General features: G+C 39.4%; 2 protein-coding genes across 10 annotated transcripts in view; one reads left to right on the forward strand and one right to left on the reverse strand.

Annotated features, from left to right (window-relative positions):
• The window catches only part of usp9 (ubiquitin specific peptidase 9), a 37,608-nt gene extending 30,865 nt beyond the window's left edge, over positions 1-6,743 (reverse strand). For 6 of the 7 annotated variants that reach the window (XM_032566899.1, XM_032566897.1, XM_032566898.1 and 3 more), the window contains exons 1-2: positions 6,327-6,743; positions 1,316-1,584 (exon numbers count right to left, since the gene is read on the reverse strand). In XM_032566899.1, coding sequence (XP_032422790.1) covers positions 1,316-1,417 — 102 coding nt within the window. In that variant the 5' untranslated portion in view covers positions 1,418-1,584; positions 6,327-6,743. Of the gene's footprint in view, positions 1-1,315; positions 1,585-6,242; positions 6,263-6,326 lie in introns of those variants that run through there. The other variant, XM_032566894.1, reaches the window with a different exon arrangement.
• A 2,425-nt stretch (positions 6,744-9,168) lies between these two features.
• Positions 9,169-24,608, forward strand: med14 (mediator complex subunit 14). Of its 3 annotated transcripts, none has more exons than XR_004339942.1 (29): positions 9,169-9,618; positions 10,199-10,225; positions 10,345-10,450; positions 10,559-10,732; positions 10,860-10,989; positions 11,094-11,222; positions 11,340-11,447; positions 12,471-12,603; positions 12,703-12,853; positions 12,971-13,082; positions 13,636-13,761; positions 14,079-14,157; positions 14,253-14,412; positions 14,506-14,700; positions 14,915-15,049; positions 15,145-15,221; positions 15,308-15,468; positions 15,653-15,799; positions 16,607-16,851; positions 19,185-19,454; positions 20,405-20,654; positions 21,089-21,211; positions 21,405-21,581; positions 22,326-22,564; positions 22,656-22,835; positions 22,927-23,034; positions 23,445-23,577; positions 23,670-23,859; positions 23,952-24,608. XR_004339942.1 is itself a non-coding variant. In XM_032567997.1 (29 exons), exons 1-29 carry the CDS (start codon positions 9,443-9,445, stop codon positions 24,023-24,025), a joined length of 4,308 nt encoding a protein of 1,435 aa, XP_032423888.1. In that variant the 5' UTR covers positions 9,169-9,442; the 3' UTR covers positions 24,026-24,608. The 3 variants fall into 3 exon arrangements, 2 of the variants coding, with proteins under 2 accessions (XP_032423888.1, XP_032423889.1); XM_032567997.1 differs by having other exon boundaries at positions 23,445-23,570; XM_032567998.1 differs by lacking the exon at positions 21,089-21,211 and having other exon boundaries at positions 23,445-23,570.
• The last annotated feature ends 707 nt before the right edge of the window (positions 24,609-25,315 follow it).

Consider the following 25,315-nt stretch of genomic DNA (forward strand, 5'->3'; position numbering starts at 1 on the left):
AACTACTACAAAAATAGATATTTAAATTTATGCCAGTGGCAAGCACCTAAAGCGTGCACTGAAAAAAGTGTAGGTGGAAGCATGAGCTTTTTATACCTTCACTTTTTTTAACAGTATTATCAAAATCAAAATAGAATCTTCCCTGTATATTTTTCTAAAATAAACAGGAAAAGGAACTACAGCTCAGTCTGTAGACAACGTTGTGAAACAAATCATAATCAAACCTTATTGTATTTGTTTAGCAAATGAGTTTTACACATCTTTTTGAAAACTTTTAGTTTTAACTCTTCACAATAATCCCTCTGAATCCCTCTAACTTAAGTACAATTATTTTTAATGTGTGTCACGACCTTTACACGAATCATTCTCTCTTAATTTATTTCTTTAATTTCAAACCACTTGTCGTTATAATTTACTAACACACATTTAGTCCTTCTGGCTTTATCATATGATTATAAACTTTTTTGTTGTACAAAAATAAAAAGTCCATCCAGATCCTATAGAGCTATGAGCCAGTAAAAGACAGGTTCTATACAGGCTTTGTGGTACGGTTTCTATTGTTCTGATGAGTGGCTGAACAAACACACACGTACAAAGACACAGGTGTTTTTCCTAAAATAAGCCTTTCTAACAATACTTGTCAATTCATCATACCTTTAGTGTTCGCAAAACACACTGATGCTCATTTATCCCCGCTGATGCACAAAAAAATAAAATAAAAACCCAAATGCAGGGATAATGCGTTCAAGGTAGAAATGTATTAATTAGCATGTGGAAGAATCCCAGGATCGTCAAACTTAAATGATCTGATGAAACATCTCAAAAAAGCAAGGGCGAAGGGATTTTCCTTTTCTTTTATATCTAAATGATAATGAGAAGCTGCGCATTGAGAGGAAAAGAATGATACGCATTGTTGAGTGGGATCCATATCTGAGAAATATAAAATGTGGGGGAGTACGGTTAAGGCTCCTTCTGCTTGGCTGACCTACATAGGCAGCTTGCCTCTCACATCTCAACACAGCTCATCTCTAACCACCACAGGCCTGCATGTGCACGCACACACGCACGCACGCGCGCACACACACACACCCTTTAGCCATCACTCTGGAGTCTCTATTCATTCATTGCCTCCCTTTTACTCTCTCACTCTTTTCCGTTCTCTTCTTCCCCACCCTTTTAGGTCCCAACTGGCGTCTTTATGTTGGTAGGTGGGAGCAATACTGATTTAAAATGAAAAAAAATAAATAAATAAAAATACTTAGCTAAACTGAAAATGAGACTAAATGTTGACATATGTAGTTTGAGGTTTACCGACCTGGTTCTGTGGCAGTGGGGGTTGGCTCTGAGCATCAGGTGCCTGGCCCTGGCCCTGACTGTCGTTGCCCCCCACCGGAGAGCCACGCGTGGTGGCCGTCATGCTCGCCACAGGGCAGATCTTGGCAATCTTGGCCTCTTAGGGAGCGCTGGCCAGGAGGGAAATCACAGCCACCTCAGCTGTACAGCGGAGGGAAGAGAGCCCGAACACACGAGAGAGGGTCGCAAGCACCTGGAGATCTGGGTGTACTGCTGAGACCATTGCATAACCTGGTGAACGGAAAAGTATCAAAGGTCAAGATCCTGGCAGCCCAAAGTAAAGAGATTTTATTGTACTTTTATCAAAGAAGAACAAAAGAAACCCAAAAGTAGTCAGGTGCAATGTCTTTATCTCTCATCTGTGGTTGGAGGATATGACTGACACAATCTCTATTTTAATCACAGGTTCTCCGAGTAAAAATATCACTTTTACCAAAAAAGGTGATATAAAAAAGTGATGAAATAGAGAGCATTTCATCTCTAAGTGAGGTTTTGTCAACTTGTATAGGTACTAGTTGACAAAGTGCAGGAAGTTAAAACTGAGCAGATCTTGATCACATTTTATAGCAGATTGTTCGCATATTCAAATCCTTTACGACGTAACATTACCATATCACCGACCTCTGCTAGTGAAAACCTAAGACTGGGTAGAGAGCATATGACTAAAGGTCAATGATGTGACTGAAGACATTTTACATGTCCATAATCTTTCAATCATAATAAAAGTATGTCTCCATCCTAACAGAAGAGCCTTAAGTGTTTTTTTCTTGTTATTTTTTACATAAACACAAAGTGCTTCTGTGGACCCTTACAATTTTATAGATTGAACACCCTTACTTTCATTTTTGTAGCAGCTAGTTTGAATGAAAGTTGGATGAAAAATATAAATGATATCCATTCAGATTCCAAGACATAAGAGGTTCTTGTTGGTAGGGAGTGTCAAGAATATTGTTATGCAGTCGAAATATTTTTTGCAAAGTCAGTGCATCTTTCGTCTTGAATTTTTCACAGGTTCTTTGATACCGTACCAGAAAACTTTGCATTTAAGCTCTGGATTGAAAAATAACTGGACAAAACAAAACTTAAGATATCTAGTATATCGTTAATGTTTTTCTTGCATTTCAGCTTTCTACTAAAACATGCATGTTAGAATAATCAATTATTCTGTCCTACACAAAAAAATAAATTCAAGGCAAGATACCCTGAAACACTTCAAATCATACAATAAAGCATACTGAAACATGTCTGATAAGAGAAACTTCATTTCATGTTGTCTTCAATCTGAAATGTGGAAAGAATTCAAAATAATTCCACATATTTGCATATCAGGAAACAAGAGCTGAGGAAGTAAATGAAAATAATACTGAAAGAGTCGAAACTTTAAGATATAACACACAACCACAGGATACAAACATTCTGAGAAAAGTATATACACTTTTTTTTTTTAAAACGAGTTTGTAACCTCACACATTACCATAATCTGGGTTAAACATTGTGAATACTTAAGGTTTTGAATAGGATTTAATTTCTTTCTGTGTGAAAGGAGAGTCGGAGATAATCTGTGCACTGTTATTGACCAACAGCTGTCATTTACATGTGCTGACTGAAGTGAGTACTGAAATCTTTGAACACTGCTAAAGTGAAACATAGCATGAAAGAACACAACTCCCATAGGCTTCATACCAAATATTTCCCTGCTGCATAGGATGACTGTGCACACACACTCTGGGGATGTTTACAGCAGATCAGTTGTCTAATCAAACACACACACACACACAAGATTCAGCAGGGTTGTGCTTGGCAATATCGTTCTAGTTCATCTACCCAGGCAACTGACTCGTAAAGTTTTACAAAATAAACTAAATCATGTTTAAAAATGTACCTTTCACACTTGAACACCTGGTCATAAATTCTGTTTTTTAACTTCCTTTTGACTACATCACTCAACGCTACCAGGATGCAATTTTTATGAGGAGGAAGAACAGTGCTAAAATGTTCATCAGTTTTAAGTTAATTAATCCAATATCAACAAAGACCCATATGACAGAGTGTCATTATGTCCATTCATCACACGGCCTCTGCTCAGCTGAACATTCTGCCCAGGAATACCAAGAGTTTATCAGATAAACTCACGAATGCAAAAACAGAAAAGACAGCGAACTCAGAATGAAGGTGCTGACACGTATTAAATACTAACAAGTAAACAAACTCAAGCCATATAAAAAGAAGCTAGAAAAATATAACTGTTGAACCTCTCACCTTTTATTAACAAGAGTTGTAATGTACTTTTAAAAAGTATTTATTGAAACATTATTTTCTAGTGCTTATGTGAAACTAGAATGATTACAGGTGTAAAATGTCCTTTGCTTCAGCACCTTCATTACTAGTTGAGTGTGTGGTAGAGACAGAGAGTATCCCCCCCACTTTGGAGAGCCTCAAGGCAAAATCTGGAGAGTTTCTCTGTATTTTTAAAAGTTATTAGTATTTAACAACCTGCTCAAATGAGCAAGAGATGATTTTATGACACAAAGAAAACACGGTTTGTGTTTATTTCCTTATAAAAGTGAAACAAAAACCAGAAATATGTTTGATTAAGCAGTTACAACAACGATATTTTGTGCCCAGTGACCTGATCTGCTTTCTGCCATTTCAAACATATTTCTCCTACTTGTTGCAAATGTTTTTACCAACATTTTAAAAATAATGCAACAACAGATTTCCAAATGTGTCAAAAATATTATAGAACCTATGTCAGAGTGGGTGACTCGAAAAAGTTACTTGCTGATCTACGGCATTGTGCGAGTTGGTGTATAGAGCTCAATGTAGTTCGGTTTTTTCTACATCACACACAATGGGGTTCAGGTAATACTTAAATGTTATACAGTACAGTATTTAACAAGTGTTTCTAAAAACTAGATAGTTGTCAACTTAAAAGTCTATGTTAAGGAAATTTTGTCATATTCAATAAATAGCTACTAGCAAAAGATTACTACTAAAAAGATTTATTGTGGTTTGATTAGGGTTCAAAGTCTTGTATTTTATAAACGTCAACTCGTATATATTGGATCAGAACCAAAATAAATAGAGGAAGAGTGTAATAAAAGGTCTTCCAAAAATAATACAAAAATAGGTTGAATTGCACGGAAGATCGGGACATTTCTATATTTATCTCAACCAGGCAGTAAAATACTTATCCACAAAGAAACATTGACTGATTAAAAAAATGGTGAAAGTACATGAGAACAAAATATTATATTTACAGGAATGAAACTGAGCTATGTAGGGACAAAATGGCAGCAATTGATATGAAATGAGGTTAAGGGCCAAATTGTCCAGATGCTAAAAAAACGTCAACACAAACAAAGCAGTTTGTCATCCTTGCTTCCAGTTCAGTGCACAGGACTGGATCAACGAATATTTTTTTCAAGCTTCAAAAAGTGCTTCTATTCTGCTGTATGAATGCAAAGCTATATGGAAATGCTTACGTTGTGCATTTCCAAATAAAAATGATGCAAGCATAAAAATTCTGGACAGATGTGTTGGCCCAATTGTATACACCTAGTAAATATAAAATCAAACATTGTTTGATTTTATTGTCTTTTACATATGGTTTTTCCTACTTGATACAGGGGCTGGTAATGAATATTGCAGTTCAAAAATAAACCTCAAAAAAGAAAAAGTCATCTTTGAAACACGACAAAACCTGTTATTTATGCAACGCAAACATACATTCTGAAGAATTTAGGTCATAAGACAAGGTGCAACGCCGGCTTTTAAATATTAGCACTCAAGTTATTTCCAGGCATCTTGTTGATGGATAAATCGGTCGAATAAAATTAGCATGTTTCTCCGTCGAGTTTCTTCAAAACTAAGCGATCGAAAAGTTTGACAAGTACGCAGCAACATTACGTAATTAGAGCAACGACCAAGCATTGACACCTGGTAGTTTTTGGTTGTTCACGCCGGTTCCTGTGGTTCGGTTTGGCTGCAAGGCGATCCGCCCAGACAGCCGAGCTTTGAGGCGGTGAAGGCCTTACCGTCCAAAGCCCACTGCGCTGTCACATATTCAGGCCTCGGCGTCCGTTTGGGCCTCGACGAAACACTCGCCCTGCAAATATGTACTTCAAAAACGGACGATCCGAAACTCATACCAAAGCTTCTTCAAAAATGTAATTTGTGATTACAAACAATCACTTGTCACACCGTTCTTGCTGACTAACTATGTAACGAGATCGCCATTTGCAATGAGCGACGGCCGTGCTAACAGGAGCCAATCTAGACAGTTAATGTTAGCCAACTGTTAGCTAGCGAGTAAACATATTTGAATAAAAATAACTTGGCAGATTATCGACATGTCTGTATATGCTGGGATTCAAGCAATAAAGTGTAGTTGACTTATAGCCAGTCTGCAAACATTTCAACATTACGAATAAGTTAGCTAGCTATCTTTGCAAAGGATGACAGGGGAGGCGTCTATTTCCTGAAATCCAACAGTGTTCTGATACGTATTTCTAAAGTTAGAACAGGGGCAAAACACTCAAAAATATAACACACTGGTGGGTTTGCAGGTAATCAATGTAAATAGTAGCATTTCTTTCAGAAAGCAATCGCGAAGTGCATTATTTAAACAAAAATTGGTTGCATGTTCCTGCCGCTAACTTGTAAACACGGGACGTTTAAAGGAAATGTTTCTTATCAGAATGTAGACAGTATCGAGGTCCTTTTGCGGGTAGCTAACGTTAGCCTTAACTCAGTGAATTTAGAGACACAATCTTATGGCCGTAAATTCAATTATATTTACGTTGACACATTCAGTAATTTGGTAGCCACCAGAGAAAGCAATGCCAGCAATTGAGAAATACAAGTATCGCTAAATGCAGCAACGTTACCTTGCACACAGCACCAGCTGACGCTAACAGTAGCTGGCTAACAATCAGCAGTCAACATACTGTGCTAAGCAGCTAACAACTCACCAGGAATTTGATACGACTTCCCCCTCTATTCACGGGATACGTCCAGTCTCCAGCGATTGTGTCGTCGTATATTACATAAACGCGGCCTGTATCAGTGGCAGTTTCGCAGGGTACCAAACCTGTTACTAGAAAAATCTTATTCCTACGTTTTTTCCTCCGCTTTCTGGGTGTTTTTCCTGCGTCACCGGCGCGGTAACAGCCCCCTAACTCTATCTAGTCTGGTTCTGGGGCTTGTCACCTCAGTCCCAGCAGTCACTCACAACTTGAATCAGCTCAACATGGCGGAAGCGCAGTCCGACACAAACGCTTCTTAGTAAAACAGGCCAGACTGCTGTGTGAACTCCAACACTCCGGCAATGTCTATGAGCTGGTTCGCATCACAACCCCGACTAGCTCTGCTTAACACAACACCCGCTGAATGGAAGAGCATAAAACCCCACTCAATTCCGATAAGAGACTCCAGTTCCAGTAATTAAATCCGTTCCTGGTTTTGACTGAAATGAGGCAGAAACGAATGAACAGCTGTGGCACTTCACTATATCGCCTCCTATCGGACGGGGTGGCCATACAAGAAAGCGACATTTTTTTGTTTCCTTTTAAGAATATAAAACCATCAAGCAACACCATGTATGAAGTGTATATTGTGGCATGACACAATAAATGAAATAAAAATACTAAACAATTATATTTACCATGGTTATAATTAAATAAAACATAATGAAATTGAATAAGTAAGTGTATTCCTAAATTTTTACAGGTGTCAATAATTTTGAAATAGATCAATCTTAAGTTCACTGCTTAACATCTAAAGCTCAAAACATTGGAATTATGTACATGTAATCCATATTTCCATAGTCCACAGTTCCCTTGTGGCTTTGCACAAGGGGTGCACCGATTGCAGTTTTTTGGCCGACTGCAACTGATTTCACTTTTTTAAACATTGATTTTTGAGTCATTGAGGCTTTTATTTGAAAAGGTATAAACATGATGGGAGCAAAGAGTGAATAGAAAGATATATGTAGCAAATGATTCAGCCAGGAGATGAACAGTTACGCTAAGGCCTAACAGCCTCAGTCCCTGGCGCTCCCTCACTGTTATTGACACCTGTTATTATTAACACCAGTACTGATATTGATGAGTACTACATCAGTCAAGATTTTGGTATGGAAAAATTATTTAACATTATCACTGTCATATTTTTCAACAAAATAAAATCAGAATCCATCTAAAGTTTTGTCCAAATTCAATTCAAATTCAAAAATATGTCAATGAGTGTTAGGGCTTTTATATAAATTAATTTGGGCCAAGCTCTTGTTTATATTATCTATTCTTGATGGTGTATTTATTTTTTGCATTAGACTTTACACAATAAGAGCCACATCTGAATCAACCATCAAACATGAGGTTTTTAATCTTTGGTCTATTCACAAGCATTTAACATGTACATAAAATGTTTTCCCAGCTCAGGAGTATATAACTCCTGAGCTGGGAGAAATAAATAAATAAGTTTTAATTTATTATGTCGATAAAACAGGTACGTTTTCCTTTGTACACATGAAGCTGTTGATTTTTTCAACCTGATCATCTTGGCGTGTACTTCAGGAAGGTTCTGAATATAACAATATATCTTCTTGAAGGTTGGTGAAATTATGTTTGCTTTATATATCATTTTGAAGCTATCCTGTAAGTTATCAAATTATGACATTCATACAGTTGCTTCAGAGTTCATTTACTGGAAGACAAAGAGCATGTTCTTAATTATAATGATTTCAGTCTGAGGTTTTAACTGCACACGGCTGGTTACACAAAACTTTACCTTTAGCTTTAATCATCTGGTTAAAGTGATTTGATGTGTGTTTAGTAACGCTTTTTATTCCTGCTTTATGTAATGATAACATCTATGTTTGATCTGGGAATTTAATAGAAATGTAGTTTTCTCTTCCTCATGAGAGTTTTCCCAAACTCTAATGAGTTTGAGAATATCTCCCATTAAATTCATTTTTCAAAAACATAACTAGAACTAAATATGGATCATTTCTTTTGCAACCTAAAATGAGATTTATTTTAAAACAATGAATGAAATGTGTCCCTTATTTTTGACTTTAAGATTTTTGATTGTTTTGCAAATCATTTTAATTTGTGTATTGGGTATTAATAAAGATATTGACACCTTATAGTAATCTGCAATAAAACCTGTCCACTACACCTGTTCAATAAAGAGGAAAAAATAACAATAAAAATAAAAGGTGGTTTGGGATGAAACTTTAATTTTTTTTCTCCTAGATAGATAGATAGATAAATCTTTGTTGTCATTGTCACAAGAACAACGAAATTTAAAAGGTGCCATCAGTCAGTGCATATGCTTAAAAACAAAAAATAACTGTCTCACAATTCACACACAATGTAAGAATTAACAAATAGCTGGTCAAAAAAAACAAAACAAAAACAAACAAAACTAATAAATAACAATAGCCACATTCTCACATACATCATTCATGATGCATGCACACCTCACAACTTCAACACTATAGTTTATGTGAACTAGCAAACAAAACATATTTAAGCTAATATATTTAAAGTAGTATACTGTCACTTGTTTCTAGGGCAACAATTTCAGAAGCATAGCTTAAATGACAAACTACCACAAGCTGTTAACAAAGTTACAAACACTCAAACATCTTACCTGCAAGTCGGAGTAGTCTGAATTGTAAACATGATGTAAGCATTTTTTTTTTTCGCTGTCAAAGCAGTCCAGTCTGGTTAAAAAGTCCACATAAGCTGCAGAATATTATTGAGTCTCGCTCTTTGAAAAGTCCCGTCTGGGTTTTCTGTCTCTCCAACTTGTATGCTAATTATCCCGATATCAAAGATGGCGGCCAAGCAGCATTGAAAATCTTCTCCGCAATGACTTACTAAATTAAGCATTAGCTGACTTTTTGTTGTTTACGGAAGTGACTAAGTCATTGCAGCGCTGCTCTTCCAATAGAAGAAATGGTGTGAGAATACGAGGAAAGTGTCTTTTGAGGAGGAGCGGGCCACTACTTGCCGAGAGTTTCCCGTTGTCTGGCTGTTTGGACAGCGGAGAAGCTAACTAGCCTCTACCGTCAATTTTTAAAATGGCTCCGGTGCAGATTGGGTCAGATGGGCCGCTCGTCCCGCTCGGAGGTCCCGTTGTCTCGGGTCCACAGCCACCACCTCCCGGGACCCCAGCTACACAGGGCGTCAAACTAAGCTTGCTTATTGAATTTCTTCTCCAGCGGACTTACCATGAAATTACCCTGCTGGCTGAGCTGTAAGTAACAGTTAGCTTAGCAGGCCCACAGGCGGGCTAATAGGCTAACGCTTGTAAACTTAAGAGAACTTTAGAGCTGTTAAATAAACTTTTGTTGTTTTATTACCCTCAAACAATCACTATGATCATAATACTAATTTGTTATATTTAAAAAAGACTCGATGCATATAAAGTGACTGCTTTCTTAAGGGGCGTACAAGTAAATAACTTGCCACTACCGCTTCATAATCAGTGATCAGAAGTTTACCAGTAAGTACAGTGTTGTTAAATCTACTACTCAAATCAGTAAAAGCTATTGTTCATATAGTTAGTTTTCTTTTTTTTAAAAATATCAGGCTTCCTTTGTTGTTGTGCTGTTTACCCAAAATCAGTTACTTATTTGAGACCCTGTCACTTTCAAGCTCCCACACTCTCATTCGCCTGGTGACATCACATAAGGCAACCGGGTTGCACGTTGCTTTCATATTTCTTTATTCTTTATTCATAAAGAGCAGAGTATGTTATAACTTTTTAGGATAGAAGATGTGTTAATGCTGTGATTTAAATGTGGCTTACTTTAAAATCAATGTTTGTTTTGCAGGCTCCCCCGAAAAACTGATATGGAGCGGTATGTTTGTTTTAAAATATTTCCTCTTATTTATTAAATACAATAATTAAATGCACAACTTTTTTAAGGGACATTTCTTTTAATTTGACTGTCATTTCTTAAACTTCTTTTTTATGAAGGAAAATTGAGATCGTCCAGTTTGCAAGTCGCACCAGGCAGCTGTTTGTACGCCTCCTGGCCCTGGTTAAGTGGGCAAGCAATGCGGGAAAAGTTGAGAAGTGTGCGGTACGTTGTGTTTAATGAAATCCTCCCGCTGTACGTTTTGTGGTCTGTCGACAGAAGCACAAACTTTTAGCTGACCGTACCTCTCTGACTTGGGTTGTGTTGTGACAGATGATCTCCAGCTTCCTGGATCAGCAGGCCATCTTGTTTGTGGACACAGCCGACAGACTGGCTCTGCTGGCTCGGGACGCCCTCGTGCACGCTCGCTTACCCAGCTTCGCCATCCCCTTCGCCATCGACGTCTTGACGACAGGGTCATACCCACGCCTGCCTACGTGCATACGTGTAAGTCTTGAACCTTAACTTTTCTTTCCCCGATAAAGCTGGATAAAAAGAAGATGCAGATTTAGATATTCTGACTTGTCTGTCTAATGTGTCGCTTTATTTATTTATTTTTTCTGTCTTTGTTCAGGATAAAATAATACCTCCCGACCCAATCACTAAAACGGAGAAGCAGACCACTTTAAACCAGCTTAATCAGATTCTACGACATCGCCTTGTCACCACTGACTTGCCTCCACAGCTGGCAAATCTCACAGTTGGTAAGCAGTTTGTGTAAAGGTCTTGAATTTTAACCGCTTACTGTTGATTTTTTATTTATTTTTAAATTATTATTATTTATCTTGCTTATTTGTATATTCTTTAGCTAATGGTCGTGTTAAGTTTCGGGTGGAGGGAGAGTTTGAGGCCACTCTGACAGTAATGGGAGATGATCCCGACATTCCCTGGCGGCTGTTGAAGTTGGAAATTCTAGTGGAAGACAAAGAAACTGGAGGTGAGCAAACTAATTCTTATGAGTAATCTTATGAGTTTTATGAGTAATCTTCATAGTGTGGCCAAATTGGTGATTTCCTCTTCCTTTTTTTTTTTTACTTCCATTGCTTACTAACAGATGGACGAGCACTGGTCCACAGTTTGCAGGTGAACTTCATCCACGAGTTGGTCCAGGCTCGACTTTGTGCCGATGAAAAACCCCTACAGGACATGTACAACTGCCTGCGTATCCTTTTAAATGTTTCTGTGTTTGCTCATTGAGACAAACATTTTAAGGGTGTTTCCTGGTCTGGATGTATGTGGAGAAAGTTTACGAGAGCAGGGGAAAAATATTGGTATTCACAGAACGTATTTCTGCTTCCATTTTCTAGCAGTTCAGTCCATCTTTAATGCCTAGTCCCTGTAGATAATTTCATGAATTTAGATGAAGCTTTGTACCTATGCTTTAAAACTGATGCAATATGTATCAGATTTAAATTCACTTCATACATGGCTTTTGTGCAACGGTTCAGGTTTTGTCCAGTTCTGCTCTCACCCTCTGCAGTAGTGTGTGTGTTGAAGCATATAGGGTATTGACTGATCAAGCAGACAAGTGTAGAATTCCAATGAGAATCCCAGCTGCAGTAATGCATCCTGCCTAGCACCCTTTCATTAATTCTTAAATAACAAATCAGCTTTTTGTTAACTGCAAAGAAAGAGCAGCACTGTTCCTGCAAGCATCGGTCATCTGAGGTGTTTTTTTTTTTTTTAACTACTTAAGAGATGTGTGCTACCACACCTGTCAGCATGTTTATGAAATACGGCGAAATTCCATTTTCTGTCAATTACAGAGCTTCGACGTATATTTAACTAAACATTTGCATGCGACAGCAATGCTTTAGCGTACAAAATCTTGATATTAGTTTCTGTTAAAATGCATCTTTGAAGCAGCGATAGAAACAACCAGGTATTAGCATTTATGCAATCGTCAAACTCTTAAAGACTTCATCGAGTATGCGAGTTGAGCAAGACTGTGCTAATCACAATGCTAATCAGTACATCTCTGCACTGGCTTCCACCCACCGCCACGTCAAAGAGCAGTCTGTGTGAGGCACAAGCAGCCCTTTAACTAATAATCTACACCTTGAAGGATGTGTGGGTGGGTGTGTGTGTTTTGAATGTTAATGCCGCAATAAGTAAAATAGTCAACCGTCTACCTTGATCTGTAATTTCCCCCGTACCGTGCTTTCTTTAACTGCACTGTATCCAGATTCCTTTTGTCTGTCGCTGCAGCTCGAGGTTCTCCATTCTCAGACACTGATGCTGGTCAGAGAGCGCTGGGGAGACCTGGTACAGGAGGAAAAATATGTTCCGGCAAAATACCTCACGCTTTCCGTCTGGAAGTAAGGCTTCTACACTTTCAGACGGAAAAAAAAAAAAGGTTTAATGAAGAAACATTAAAAAAAAAGACCAAATTGCTTTTATTTATTTCATCTTTACAGCCAACAGGTTTTGGGTAGAAAAACTGGCACAGCGTCAGTGCATAAAGTCACAATCAAAATTGATGAATCAGATGGATCTAAGCCATTGCAAATATCTCATGAGCCTGCTCTCCCTGCCTGCGACTCAAAGTTAATGGAGCGAGCCATGAAGGTGAAATTAAAAATTAAAACGGTTTCTGTTCCTAATGTAATGCAACATTTAGACCATTAGGATTTTCTTTGCATTTAAATTACAGCTTCAGCTAAGTTTTTTTTTTTTTTTTTTTAGATTGATCATCTCTCAGTGGAGAAGCTGCTGATTGACAGTGTTCATGCCCGCGCCCATCAGAAGCTGCAGGAACTCAAGGCCATTTTAAAGACCAGCAATCCCAGTGATAACTGTATGTATTTCATCTTTGTTTCTACTTGACAGAGTCATTAAAACCCAGAATCGTTCTGCTGTGTTAGTTTTATGCTAGATGTAATAAAGTTCCATGTTCTTTTTTTTCCCCTCTCGCATCACTTGAATATTTACTGAAAAGTATTGGGGATCATGAAGATAGGCTTTTGGTTGCATCCTTTAAAGGTCTTTATCTTATTGCCAACCCATACGATTTATTTGTGTTTTTCTTTTGTACATTTCTGTCGTGATACAGACTTGATTTCCATTCATTATGGGCTTAAAAAATCTTAAATTTGAGTTGGTGAAACCTGCAGAAACTCTTAACAAGTGTCTCAGTAAGTTTCCCACATATAACGAGGAGGATTGGATCACTTTTCCCCCCTTAGTAAATGAAATCACTGCACAGCTTTACCAGTCTTGGGTACTAAAGCTGTATATTTTTCTTTCTAAATCACATATTTTATTAGTCTGTTTTGATTTGTCCCAGTGTACGTTTTCCAGTCATATTTAGTGTTAAATACTTGTTTGCTTTACTGTATTTGTTTCTCCAGCATTCATTGAGACAGCTTTGCCCACGTTGGTCGTTCCGATACTTGAGCCATGTGGTCGCTCAGAGTGCCTGCACATTTTTGTAGATCTTCATTCTGGCATGTTTCAACCCATGCTCTATGGATTAGGTAAGCAGCAGCAAATGTTAACTCCTCTTTTTTTGGACCCTGTATTTTTTGTGTTTGTTTTGATTAGCCTGAGTCTTACACCAGTTCTGCATTAGTGTTGTATTTTTAAAACAAGCTTTTAGTAAATTATACTCTTTGTGTTTTAACTACAATTTGACTAGTTTAATTTAAAATGTAACTCCTTCTATTGATGTTCTTTTTTCTGTCAACTTTCATCTGATTGTGTTTAAAGCTTTGGCTGCACATTTATCTATAATTGTGATTTATTAGCTTTCTTCAGTCTCTGAGCCATAAATCCTGGTTTGTTCTCTCTATAGACCAGTCCATGCTGGATGACATTGAAAAGACGATCAATGATGATATGAAGCGCATTCTCTCTTGGCTTCAGCAGCTCAAGTAAGTTCATATAAACTAAGTCGATCTTTATTTACTGAATGTAATAAATTATGAACCCTATGCAGGACTGTGAGGCATTCATTCTTTCCGGTTAGGTTCTGGCTAGGGGAGCAGCGATGTCGACAGTCCGTGAAGCACCTTCCCACCGTTTGCTCAGACATCGTTCACCTCTCCAATTCAGCCACGCACCCAGTCGGCAGCTTGTCCAAGCACAAACTCTTCATCAAGCTCACTCGTCTCCCACAGTACTACATTGTGAGTTTTGTCGGCCAGTTTATTGTTTAAAGACATGTTCATTCCCATGCATTTATTTATTTTTTACAAATATTTTCTCTTGTTTTCTTGCAGGTGGTGGAAATGCTTGAAGTGCCTAGCAGTCCCACAGCATTACAGTACAAATACTCTTTCCTATCAGTTTCTCAGTTAGAGGGAGAAGATGGACCTATGTGCGCACAACTTTTACAGCTTTTTAAACCCAACCTGGAACACCTTGTCCAGGACCCAACAACAGGGAGAGAGGCTCGACCTGGAACAAAAAGAAAAGTAGTTGTTTATTTTATATTATGAAGAAATTAATGGGTTTAATGTCGGATTATGAACTTTGTGTAGAAATGTTTTGGGCCCTGTTATAGTTTATAACATCTAAATGGAAAGTCAGGCACAATTGCAAAACTACCACCCTCACACTGTCTTCCTAAAGTTACTGTACATGCTTTATAGACACCTTAGACATTGTTCTCTGTCTTCTGCTCTGTAGATTGCTGGAGATCAAGGAGACTCGGAGCCTAAGAAGCCCAAGAGGTCTGGAGAAATGTGTGCTTTTAACAAGGAGCTGGCTCATCTTGTAGCCATGTGCGATACCAACATGCCTTTTATTGGTCTCAGAGCAGAGGTCAGTCAGCTTTTGGTCTTCAGGGGTATATTTGTGGATTCAAGGCTTGTAATTTCCAACTGATCCCAAATGGTTTTTCTTTCTCTTCTGAGTAGCTTTCCAACATGGCGATTCCAAACGAGGGAGTGCAAGTGGAAGGTGACGGGAGTAGTCACGCAATCCGACTGCTAAAGTAATACAAACCTCCATGTGCTTTCTTTCGTGTTTTGTTCCCTTCAATCTGTGAAACGCTAAACTGGTATGGCTCGTGTTTTCTAGGATTCCCCCTTGTAGAGATGTCGGAGAGGAAACCAGGAGAGCTTTGGAACGCTCCCTCTTGGACAGCACCATCCGCTTGCAGGGCAGGAATAACCGGACCTGGGTGGCTGAGCTGGTGCTGGCCAACTGTCCGCTCAGCAGCACCAACAGCAAGGAACAAGGTCCTTTTCATTTTTACCAAATGCACATCATTTCATTCACTGAACATAATCATTTTAGCATCTTTTTTTATTCAGAATAATGTATTATGATACCTCTGTAATTTTGTCATTATTCTTTATAGAAAAAATTTTCCTCTGTTTGCATTGTGATCCGTCTTCTCACTGAGTTTCCCTGTTCCACCAGCTTCCACTCGCCATGTGTATTTGACCTATGAAAACCCTCTGTCGGAGCCTGTGGGCGGGAGGAAGGTGGTGGAGATGTTCCTGAACGACTGGAAAGCCATCAGCCAGCTCTACCAGTGTGTTCTGAACTTTTCTTGCACACTGCCAGGTGGGTGCATATTGACCTGAAAAGGTCTTCACATTTGCCAACAATCCGATTGCAGAGGCTCCTACAAAGACTGGGAACATTTGGAATTTTACTTAAGTAATTTCCAGGTGTGGAGGAATATAAAAAAATGTACAAACTAGAGCTGAAGTGATTAATCGATTAATGAAATAATCATCTAGTCATTAACTGATTAGTCATTAACTGGAGTACACAGACTCAAAAAGGCCATTTGCTGAAAAAACAACATATTTTGAGCAGTAATTAAGCCAAGATGATTTATATACATTTGCATTTAAGATAAAAACACCTCTGTCTTTAAATATGTTTTAGCCAAATCTCTTCAAGTGGCAGTTTTAGTTTCAAATTCACTAAAGGAATGCCAAGTTGTTGGATTTTAGGCAAAAACATGTTTTTCTTATTTAAAAAAGGAACTGAGTTATTTGTTATTTTATTATATTTCTAATATTTTATATAATTGGCTTAAGTAGTTAAATGAAAAATCTGTAGAATGTGCAAATTTTCTCATGGATGCATCAATCCCCCCTTTTGTCTATTTTTCCATATATTCTTTTATTAAAGCGGACCTTTGTATAAATATCTGTAGACAATTCAGAGTGAAATCTGGTACTCATGTTTTAACAATTGTTCAAAAAACTGGACTTTTAAATTTGTATCTTGAAAAAAATGACATTTAGAACACCATGTAGGAATCTTGTAGTCTGGGTTCTATGTTTTCTGCATAGGAAAATCCACCTATATTTGTAAGTATTGTTTCTGCTGTGTAACATTATGATTTCTTCACTCCAGAAATGCCGCCTTACCTGAGCCAGTTCTCAGAGGTCCGGCTGTATAACTACCGCAAGCTGGTGCTGTGCTACGGCACCACCAAAGGCAGCTCCGTCACCATCCAGTGGAACTCCAACACGCAGCGCTTCCACCTCGCCCTGGGCACCGTGGGGCCCAACTCGGGCTGCTCCAACTGCCACAACATCATCCTCCACCAGCTGCAGGAGATGTTCAACAAGAACCCGAACGTGCTGCAGCTGCTCCAGGTACACGGTCAAAACTCTTAAAACAGTACTCATAGAAAGTATATTCAAGTGGCTGCTTTGGTGTGCTGAACTTTCTAATAAATTGATGGATGTGAAAAACAAGCTAGATGATTTTTAAACCAGTGGTCCCCAACCTTTTTATTACCACGGACCGGTCAAGACTTGGCAATTTTGCTGCGGCCTGGGGTTTGGGGGGGCGAAATACTTCTGCATGTTGGTGTTCCCGCTAAAGCCTTTTTTTTTTTTTTTTTTTTTGCCCCGATTTTCCCTTTACGATAATCTTACAACGTGTCCTGCAGTGTGTTTTGTGTTGAATATCCCCGATCTAAAATTGGACATATTCAACATTGTCTTGGACCGATTATTGCAGCCTCTGGGGTTTTTCCCTGACTGGGAACGAGAACGCAGCCTGTTGAATGTGAGAGGTAGCCAATCAGAAAGCGCGGTGACTTAAGAACGGAAGGGAATCCCAGACAGTTGACATGGCAACTGAGAGTCCGGTCGACATCGGAGGTGATATGTGGAAATGTTTATTACAATATGTAAAGGTAATTTTTATATATGTTTATTATATGTGGTTATGTTTATTCAGTTAAATTGTTAACTACGAAAAAACATAACTCACCTCCAAATCATAGTGCAGCATATAGAGCGGCTGCTCCCTCCGTCTTTTATCAAACGCCTTTTCTTTTTGTTGCGTCTTTTATCACTTAAAATGAGCCACAAACTATCACTGCTGCTTCTACATCATCATCCGTGTTTGATTATTCTAAATTCACGTTTGGTATGTTGGGGGTTTTACTGGATTTTCTTCTGGAATCGGGATGTTCGTGAGTGGAATCGGTTCGTGTTGCTCCTGCCGTGTGGCTGGACACACGAACCGACCGAACCTGTTGGACTTTTATCGGCTCTGTGGTCACAGAGGTTTGGAAAATCGGCCCACAATCCTTAAATCGTGTGAACCAGACCTAAAACTCACAAGCTCTACTCCTCTCATCTCGTCTCGACCACTGCCCTAACGCTTTCTGACTCTGGTTGCTATGGTAACGTTTACATATCCCTTCAAAATAAGATACAGATGCGCCACAAAAACGAACATTTTACTTTCGTGAACATTTTAACTCACGATAACGACTAATGGGAGCCCTGAGCTTGTTTCTCTGCAACCAGACGGTCCATCTGGGAGTGATGAGAGACAATGACACCCGAAGTGTTGCTTATGCACAGGGTGCTCGGTCTCTACATGGTGAAGCAATTTGAAGCTTCATTGTTTCATTAACGAGCCGGTCACCATGTCATGCAGAGCTTGGAATGTGGGAATCACCTACCGGGATAAATCCATTCTCCTGTCTCTCTGGGCCTTTTCCCCTTTGCAAAGAAACTTTCCAAAGACATCTGATCTGTTTCTTACTCATTCTGCTGCTTGTGGGCTCAATGTTGACGCGCAAGACGGGACCGAGAGAATCCGGTTAAAGGATTTTCAAAATAAAAGATCCTCCAGACTCAAATAATACATAAAACGGAAATATTTAATTATTTCTTGCGCGGCCTGGTACCAATTGCTCCACGGACCAGTACCGGGCGATGGCCCGGAGGTTGAGGACCACTGTTTTAAACCACAGGATTGTTGCATTTAATTATCATTTATCAGTGCCTCCAGGATGTTGAGATGGGTTCTTGTGGTTGCTGATGTCTAAAATTGCTGATTATGTTTCACCTTTTTCAAAAAGTAGCTGGGAAAGTTGCAATTTAAGCTTTATTTTTGCCATAACATTGTCTTGCAAAAATGTTGGCATTGCTTCACATAATCTTCCCAAAAAAGACAAGATTTTAATATGCAAAGTGCAAAAAACACTTTCAAATAAAATCATGTCCTGAGGAGTTGTCAAAGTGCAAAATAATAATTCTATATTGGTCATTCAAGTTTACATTTACACAGTGTAAACAAATCCTATTGAACAGAAATAGGATTACAGAAAAAAAAGTTACCATTTAGCATCATGCTTTTGTGGCATGCCGCAAAAGCATGAGGGTTAAAGGGATTTTCCAAAATTCAGCCAAGTTGCAGTGATTGGTTATAAAAAAAAACGCTGAGGTGATTGGCTGAATTTGCTGAAAAGTTTTGATAACTGAAGATTGCAAGTCGGCGCCAAATTTGCGAATACTTTGCTTTAATTTACATTAATAGCCGCGGTCGCAACTTCCTGAAGGGACTGATTTAAAGAGCTGTGATTAGAAAATAAAACATGAAGTTATTTCAGTATCTGTATTATCAAGCAAACTGCACAGATCTGCAAAATTATTTTTCTTAAAACCTTTTTGTGACTTTCCAGGTGCTCTATGACACACAAGCTCCTCTCAATGCAATCAACAAGCTACCAACAGTGCCCATGCTGGGCCTCACCCAGCGCACCAACACTGCCTACCAGTGTTTCTCCATTCTGCCCCAGTCCCCCACGCACATCCGCCTAGCGTTCCGCAACATGTACTGCATCGACATCTACTGCCGCAGCCGAGGAGTGGTAGCCATTCGAGACGGAGCCTACAGCCTGTTTGACAACACTAAGATTGTGGAAGGGTTTTACCCCGCTCCAGGACTCAAGGTAAACGGGAGGAAGAGGGTTAAAGTGAAACAACTTGCACTCGTTTTCAAACTATGAAAGAGAAGATGCTTGTTTTTTTTGTATTTATTTATTTTTTAGAAAAAATTTTAGTAAGTTTATTAGATTTTGTCTTTGATTATTAGTTTTTTATTACTCACAAAATGCTAAGTGTGAAGGAGAGCTAACAAACTGCACATTAACCTGAGCACTGCCGCCGGATAGTGAAACATGGTGTTGGCAGTGTCATGCTCTGGGAATGCATATCTTCTTTAGTGTTTCCAGGATTTCTGCGCATTCCTTGGAAGGTCTTACGTCAATGTAGCTGAAATCAAGGTCTTAAAATGTCTTAAATTCGTTTAAAAATGTGAATATGTTATTTCAAGGTCTTAAGGTTTGTCTCAACAGAACTTTTTAATCTAATACATTATATGTACTGTATGTTCATATGACGTACATATGTATATTTTTTCTCGTTGGACTTCTCTGTCAGGCAAAAATTTGAGTCGCACTCAGATAGCTTAATTGTCTTCTGTGAGTTGAGTCGGTTGAGGCTACCTCTCGCTAGCTGCTAATGTACCCTTGCTAGCTAGCTTTTTTTCGTCTATTGATCGTGTGAGAGATGGGTATTGGGTAAGATTGACAGTGATGTTTGTACATTACTGTGAAGATTACAGCTTTAAATTCATTTCATAATAGTCTTAAATTTGAGTTAAAACCTGCAACGACCCTGGTTTCATTCATTAAACTCATTTATTACTTTCTTTCCACTTCATAACTTTGCATTACTTTGTGTTGCATATAATCTGAATAATTATGTAGACACCACTTAATTAGCAACAATTAAGTGGTGTCAATAGTTTTGCAGGACACTAGACACTAAAAATAACCCCAAAAACCAGTGATGTGATTCAGTTTTTCCACAGCCAACATTTCTCTCTCTCCTCCTTCAGACATTCCTTAACATGTTTGTGGACAGCAGCCAAGACGCCCGCAGACGTTCCGTCAACGAAGATGACAACCCTCCTTCCCCTGTGGGCGTCGACGTGATGGACAGCCTGATGAACCAGTTTCAGGGTCAGCAGCAGCCCCAGACCATGAGAGGGGGCGCCGGAGGCGTATACCCGCCTCTTACGTCGCCGCCACCGAATTATCTCGCCAACGTCACTCCGTCGCCCTCCATGATGCCCACACAGTCGCCAGGTAACGGACATTGTGATTCTCTCGTATACTTGTGAGTGTGGAGGTCTTGTTCCGTTTGTGTCGTCTCATCTCATTCAGACATCTTGTTCTAAATGATGACATTTTTATTTTGACTCTCATGTCGTCATGGTCACCGATGTATTTGTTGCCGGAGCAAATCATCTGAGAGCTTCTGCTGCCATGTGTGCCCTTTTTAGTTTGATGAAAATACAAGACCATTTATGTTTCTCATGCAACATGTGCACACCGAAAAAAAAGCATGTGTTCAGCCATGTTCCCTCCCTCCATTGGTCTCCATCTCAGCACCCAGCCAGACGCTACAGCCTCTCCGTCCAGCTTTAGCTTGTATGCTCACGAGAGATTGTGGTTGTGTGTGAGAGGAGCAGAGTCTTATGAGCCATTTGACGAATGTGTGTGTGTGTATGTATATGCAGGGAACATCCATGCCTCTGGCTCCCCTAGCGGAGCTTTGAGGGCGCCCTCTCCTTTTGGCCCCACCCCGTCTCCGTCGTCTCTGGGCATAGCCATGGGCCAGACCAGCTTTGCCAGTCCCCACGGTAAGCAGCAGGGAGGGCCGTAAATGCTGGCCCCTGCTGGGCAAGGGGCTTGAACAGGCCGAAGCGAACATGACCAAGCCTTTTGTGCCCTGCAAACATTTAAGACTTATAAAGCCAGGGCACACAGTGGTGTATTTATGACTTTGATATTAAATTATGTTCAGTGACTGATTATTGGCTCTCTCCTATCTAGGTCCTCTGGACCCCAGCTCTCCTTACACCATGGTGTCTCCCAGCCATAGGGGCCAGTGGCCAGGCTCGCCCCAGGTTTCAGGGCCTTCTCCTGGGGCCAGAATCCCTGGCATGTCCCCCGGTAATCCTTCGCTGCACTCACCTATTCCCGACCCCAACTCTCCACGTGCTGGGAGTAGTAAGTACCGCTTTCTCAATACTAAAACTAACTCTATTAGGGCTGCATAATATATCTTAAATGCACAACTTTTGCAATATTAGTCTGTGCAATGATGCAAATTTAAAGGACCAGTTGAAGTGCAATGTTTGTTGGTTCTAATATTCACACTTTTCATGCTAAAAATACTCTCAGCCTCACTGCAGGAAATACCCACACATAAAAAGAGGATGATGACAGAAATGATAAAATCATAGAGCGTTGGCAGCATCATCATGACATTTGAGGAAGAGATGAGTGAGGACTCCATATTTATTGCAAATGAAATTGCCATCAAAATTTTTTAAGTAAATGCCACCATGACGTATTTTCTAATATTGTGAGGATCAAAGTTTAGTGGTCAGTTATCAATTTTAAGTTTTTCCAAAGTTCTGATCAGCAAATAGCAGGTTTATCTGATTCTTTTTTTTATATGAACTATAAATAAGTTGCATGGAAAACATTTTTTTGTTGCCTTCCCTGTGTGTGACAGACCTAATATTGTCTATCACACAGAGACAAAACAAAGATGAATAGATTATGCATCCATTATTAGTGATTAGTTGAGGTACCTGGAGAAAAAAATCTTTAATAAACAGAAACCTGAGCAGTGCATCATCCTTCACTACAACAGAACAGTCACTTAGATCAGGCTTAAGTATATTAAATTCTGTGTTTTTCTACCTTTTCAAAATCCCCTCTTTTTTTTGTCTGTCTTTGCCTTAGGTTCCCAAGTCATGCCTACCAGTATGCCTCCTCCCCGAAAGCTACCTCAGCGCCCCTGGGCTGCATCCATCCCCACCATCCTCTCCCACAATGCCTTACACGTGCTTCTGCTCCCCTCACCCACCCCCTGCATGGTACCCGGCCTGGCAGGGAGCTATCTCTGCTCGCCGCTGGAGCGCTTTTTGGGTTCCGTTATCATGAGGCGACACCTACAGAGGATCATCCAGCAGGAGGCGACGGTGAGTGTCTCATCAGTAATCGGTTGTTTGCTTCTTGCGTTAAATTTGAGTGTTTTTATTGTAACCGCCTGTCGTGTCGCGTCTGCTTCAGTTATCGATCGTGAACTCCAACGAGCCAGGCGTGATCATGTTCAAGACGGATGTTCTCAAGTGCCGAGTGGCTCTCAATCCAAAGAACTATCAGACTCTGCAACTCAAAGTTACCCCAGAAAACGCAGGGCCCTGGTCCCAGGAGGAGCTTCAGGTGCTGGAGAGATTCTTCGAGACCCGGGTAAGTGAAAACGCCAGTCAACACCTAAAATGGCACACCTCCACTTCGTTTTATCCTAATAATCCTTCTTCTTTTAATTTTCTCTTGTCAGGTTGCTGGTCCTCCCTTTAAATTCAACACTCTGAGTGCCTTCACGAAACTGCTCGGTGCTCCCACTAATGTTCTTAGAGACTGTGTGCGCATCATGAAGCTTGAGCTGGTGCGTAGCTTTCACTTCTGCTTTAAAGGCTTCTTTTGTCTTATTAGTGAATTCTTTATTGTAAAAGATGTAAATATCTCAATTTCCAGTTAGCATTTTTATAGTTATACAAAAATTCCAAAACAGCTTTCAAAACCCATTTTCTGCCCTTACCTTCACATTAGATTTTATTAATTTCTGCTTGGAGCAGAGGCGAAGTCACACTGTGTGAGTGAGTAGTTGTTGATGTTATGACCAATTTATTACACATAAATTGGTCTAATAATCTGAAAAAATATGCCTTTTCAAGTTTCCCACTACCCATTCTCCGGTCAGGGGTGATCTCACTGAAACTCATCCAGCTCCAACCAACACATGTTTTATCCATGTATCTCTAGTCAGGCTTGACTAAAATATTTCTCTCTTGCCAGTTCCCTGACCAGGCTGGACAGCTCAAGTGGAATGTCCAATTCTGTCTCACCATCCCTCCCAGTGCGCCTCCTATCGCTCCTCCTGGGACCATTGCTGTGGTGCTCAAGGCCAAAATGCTTTTTTTTGTAAGTTGCACCATCTCTCCTACCTCAATGTACATTATAGACCTTTAAATATTTGCAGGAGTCTGACTGTGTGTGTGTTTGGTCATTTTTGTCTCACAGCTACAGCTCACCCAGCGCATCCCGGTGCCCCAGGACCCCGTGAGCATCATTGTTCCCATCGTGTACGATATGGCCACGGGCCTCACTCAGCAGGCTGATATTCCCAGGCAGCACAGCTCCTCTGGGGCTGCAGCGCTTCTGGTCTCTAATATCCTCAAGAGGTTCAACGAGCTGCACCCTTCCAGGCAGGGTAAGGCTCCATAACAACCCCCCTTAATCTAATATCGACTCCGATTCTGACTTTACGGGAGTCAACCTTTCTAATACGCTCTTGTTTTTCAGGTGAGTGCACCATATTTGCATCTGTTCAAGAGCTGATGGCCAGCCTGTCGCTTCCCCCCAGCACTCGACAGTAACCTGTTCAGACTTTGTCCTGAAACCGAACTGGAGTCGCCTGAGATCGAGTCCAGAGCTGACTTCACAAAAAAAAAGAGAGGAAATCGGTCGTCTGAATCCAGCATGCCATCTCTCTTCAGCTGAAAACTGACTTGGAATGAAATGAATGCTGAATGCAAAGGAAAAAAAAATATAAATGTGTTATTTTTGTCCTGCAGGCACTTGTAAGCAAAAGTATCTATTGAAAATTAAGATTGTTTACAAAAATATGTATATTGTTGTAAATTTGCTTGTCGGAAAGAAAATCAGGTGAGATAGTTTTTGCGAGATTTTTTTTTCTTCTTGTCTGATATTATTGTAGTTTTCAGGGGACAGATTCCTTAGCACACTATTTAATGATCTAATTGCCTTTGTTTTATCAGTATCTCTGCTTTTCTTTTTTTATTTGAATTTTTCATTTTATATACTCTAAAACTGTGATAAACTTTATAAGCCAGTTGTATTTTACTAAGAACCATTTTGAGTCCTGATTGAAGGATTTGGAGACATGCTGTCTGACTTTGCTATTTAATAAACAAAGCCCCGTGTTGGTTTGTGCTTTAAGGATCTTCCTCTCAGTGATGACTGTTGCAGTGCTCATATCCTCAGAGCTGACTTAGAAAAAAAATTACTCCCTCTCAATGCCACCCTAGGGAGGAAGCACATTTCAGCTGAGATTTCCTTCTTTTGGTGCGTTTCCTCATCAACGTAGATGAGGTTGGATTGTAGATGTACCTGTGGTTCAGAATGTTCCTCTTGGGGAAATTCGTCCATAATAAAAACTTAACTTGGTCTAATGATAATTTGAATTGTCCAGACTTTAAAGCAGCTTGTATATTTAAATTTTATAAAAAAGTAAAAAACAAACAAAAAACAAGAAGTTATACATTACAAAGGAGATTATCTGCTTTTCATACAGTAATTTAAGAAAATTAAGCATAATTTTAGGGTTGTTTTTTTTTAGTCTGTGGTAAATATTTCATGCTTAAGTTAATTATCTGTAAAATATCACAATGCACTTATTTTCCATTACAAAAAACATACTTAGGTTTTGATCTATGGATTTCCTATTTCTGCCTCCTGTGAAGGAAAAAAAAAAAGTAAAATCACAGATAAATCACATAGTACAGCACCAGGATATATCATGGTTCCCCAAATCATCACTGACTGTATATATATATATATATATATATATATATATATATATATATATATATATATATATATATATATATATATATACATACAGTACAGACCAAAAGTTTGGACAC

Source organism: Xiphophorus hellerii, chromosome 7 (genome assembly GCF_003331165.1).
Source record: "Xiphophorus hellerii strain 12219 chromosome 7, Xiphophorus_hellerii-4.1, whole genome shotgun sequence".
NCBI classification, from domain to species: Eukaryota; Metazoa; Chordata; class Actinopteri; order Cyprinodontiformes; family Poeciliidae; genus Xiphophorus; species Xiphophorus hellerii.

What these genes read in the sequence shown, in the direction of transcription:
- med14 (XM_032567997.1), top strand. Translation starts at nt 9,443, where the DNA reads ATGGCTCCGGTGCAGATTGGGTCAGATGGGCCGCTCGTCCCGCTCGGA. An exon ending in CTCACGCTTTCCGTCTGGAA is followed by an intron (nt 12,604 to 12,702) that starts GTAAGGCTTCTA and finishes TCATCTTTACAG; the next exon opens with CCAACAGGTTTTGGGTAGAA. An exon ending in ACCCATGCTCTATGGATTAG is followed by an intron (nt 13,762 to 14,078) that starts GTAAGCAGCAGC and finishes TTCTCTCTATAG; the next exon opens with ACCAGTCCATGCTGGATGAC.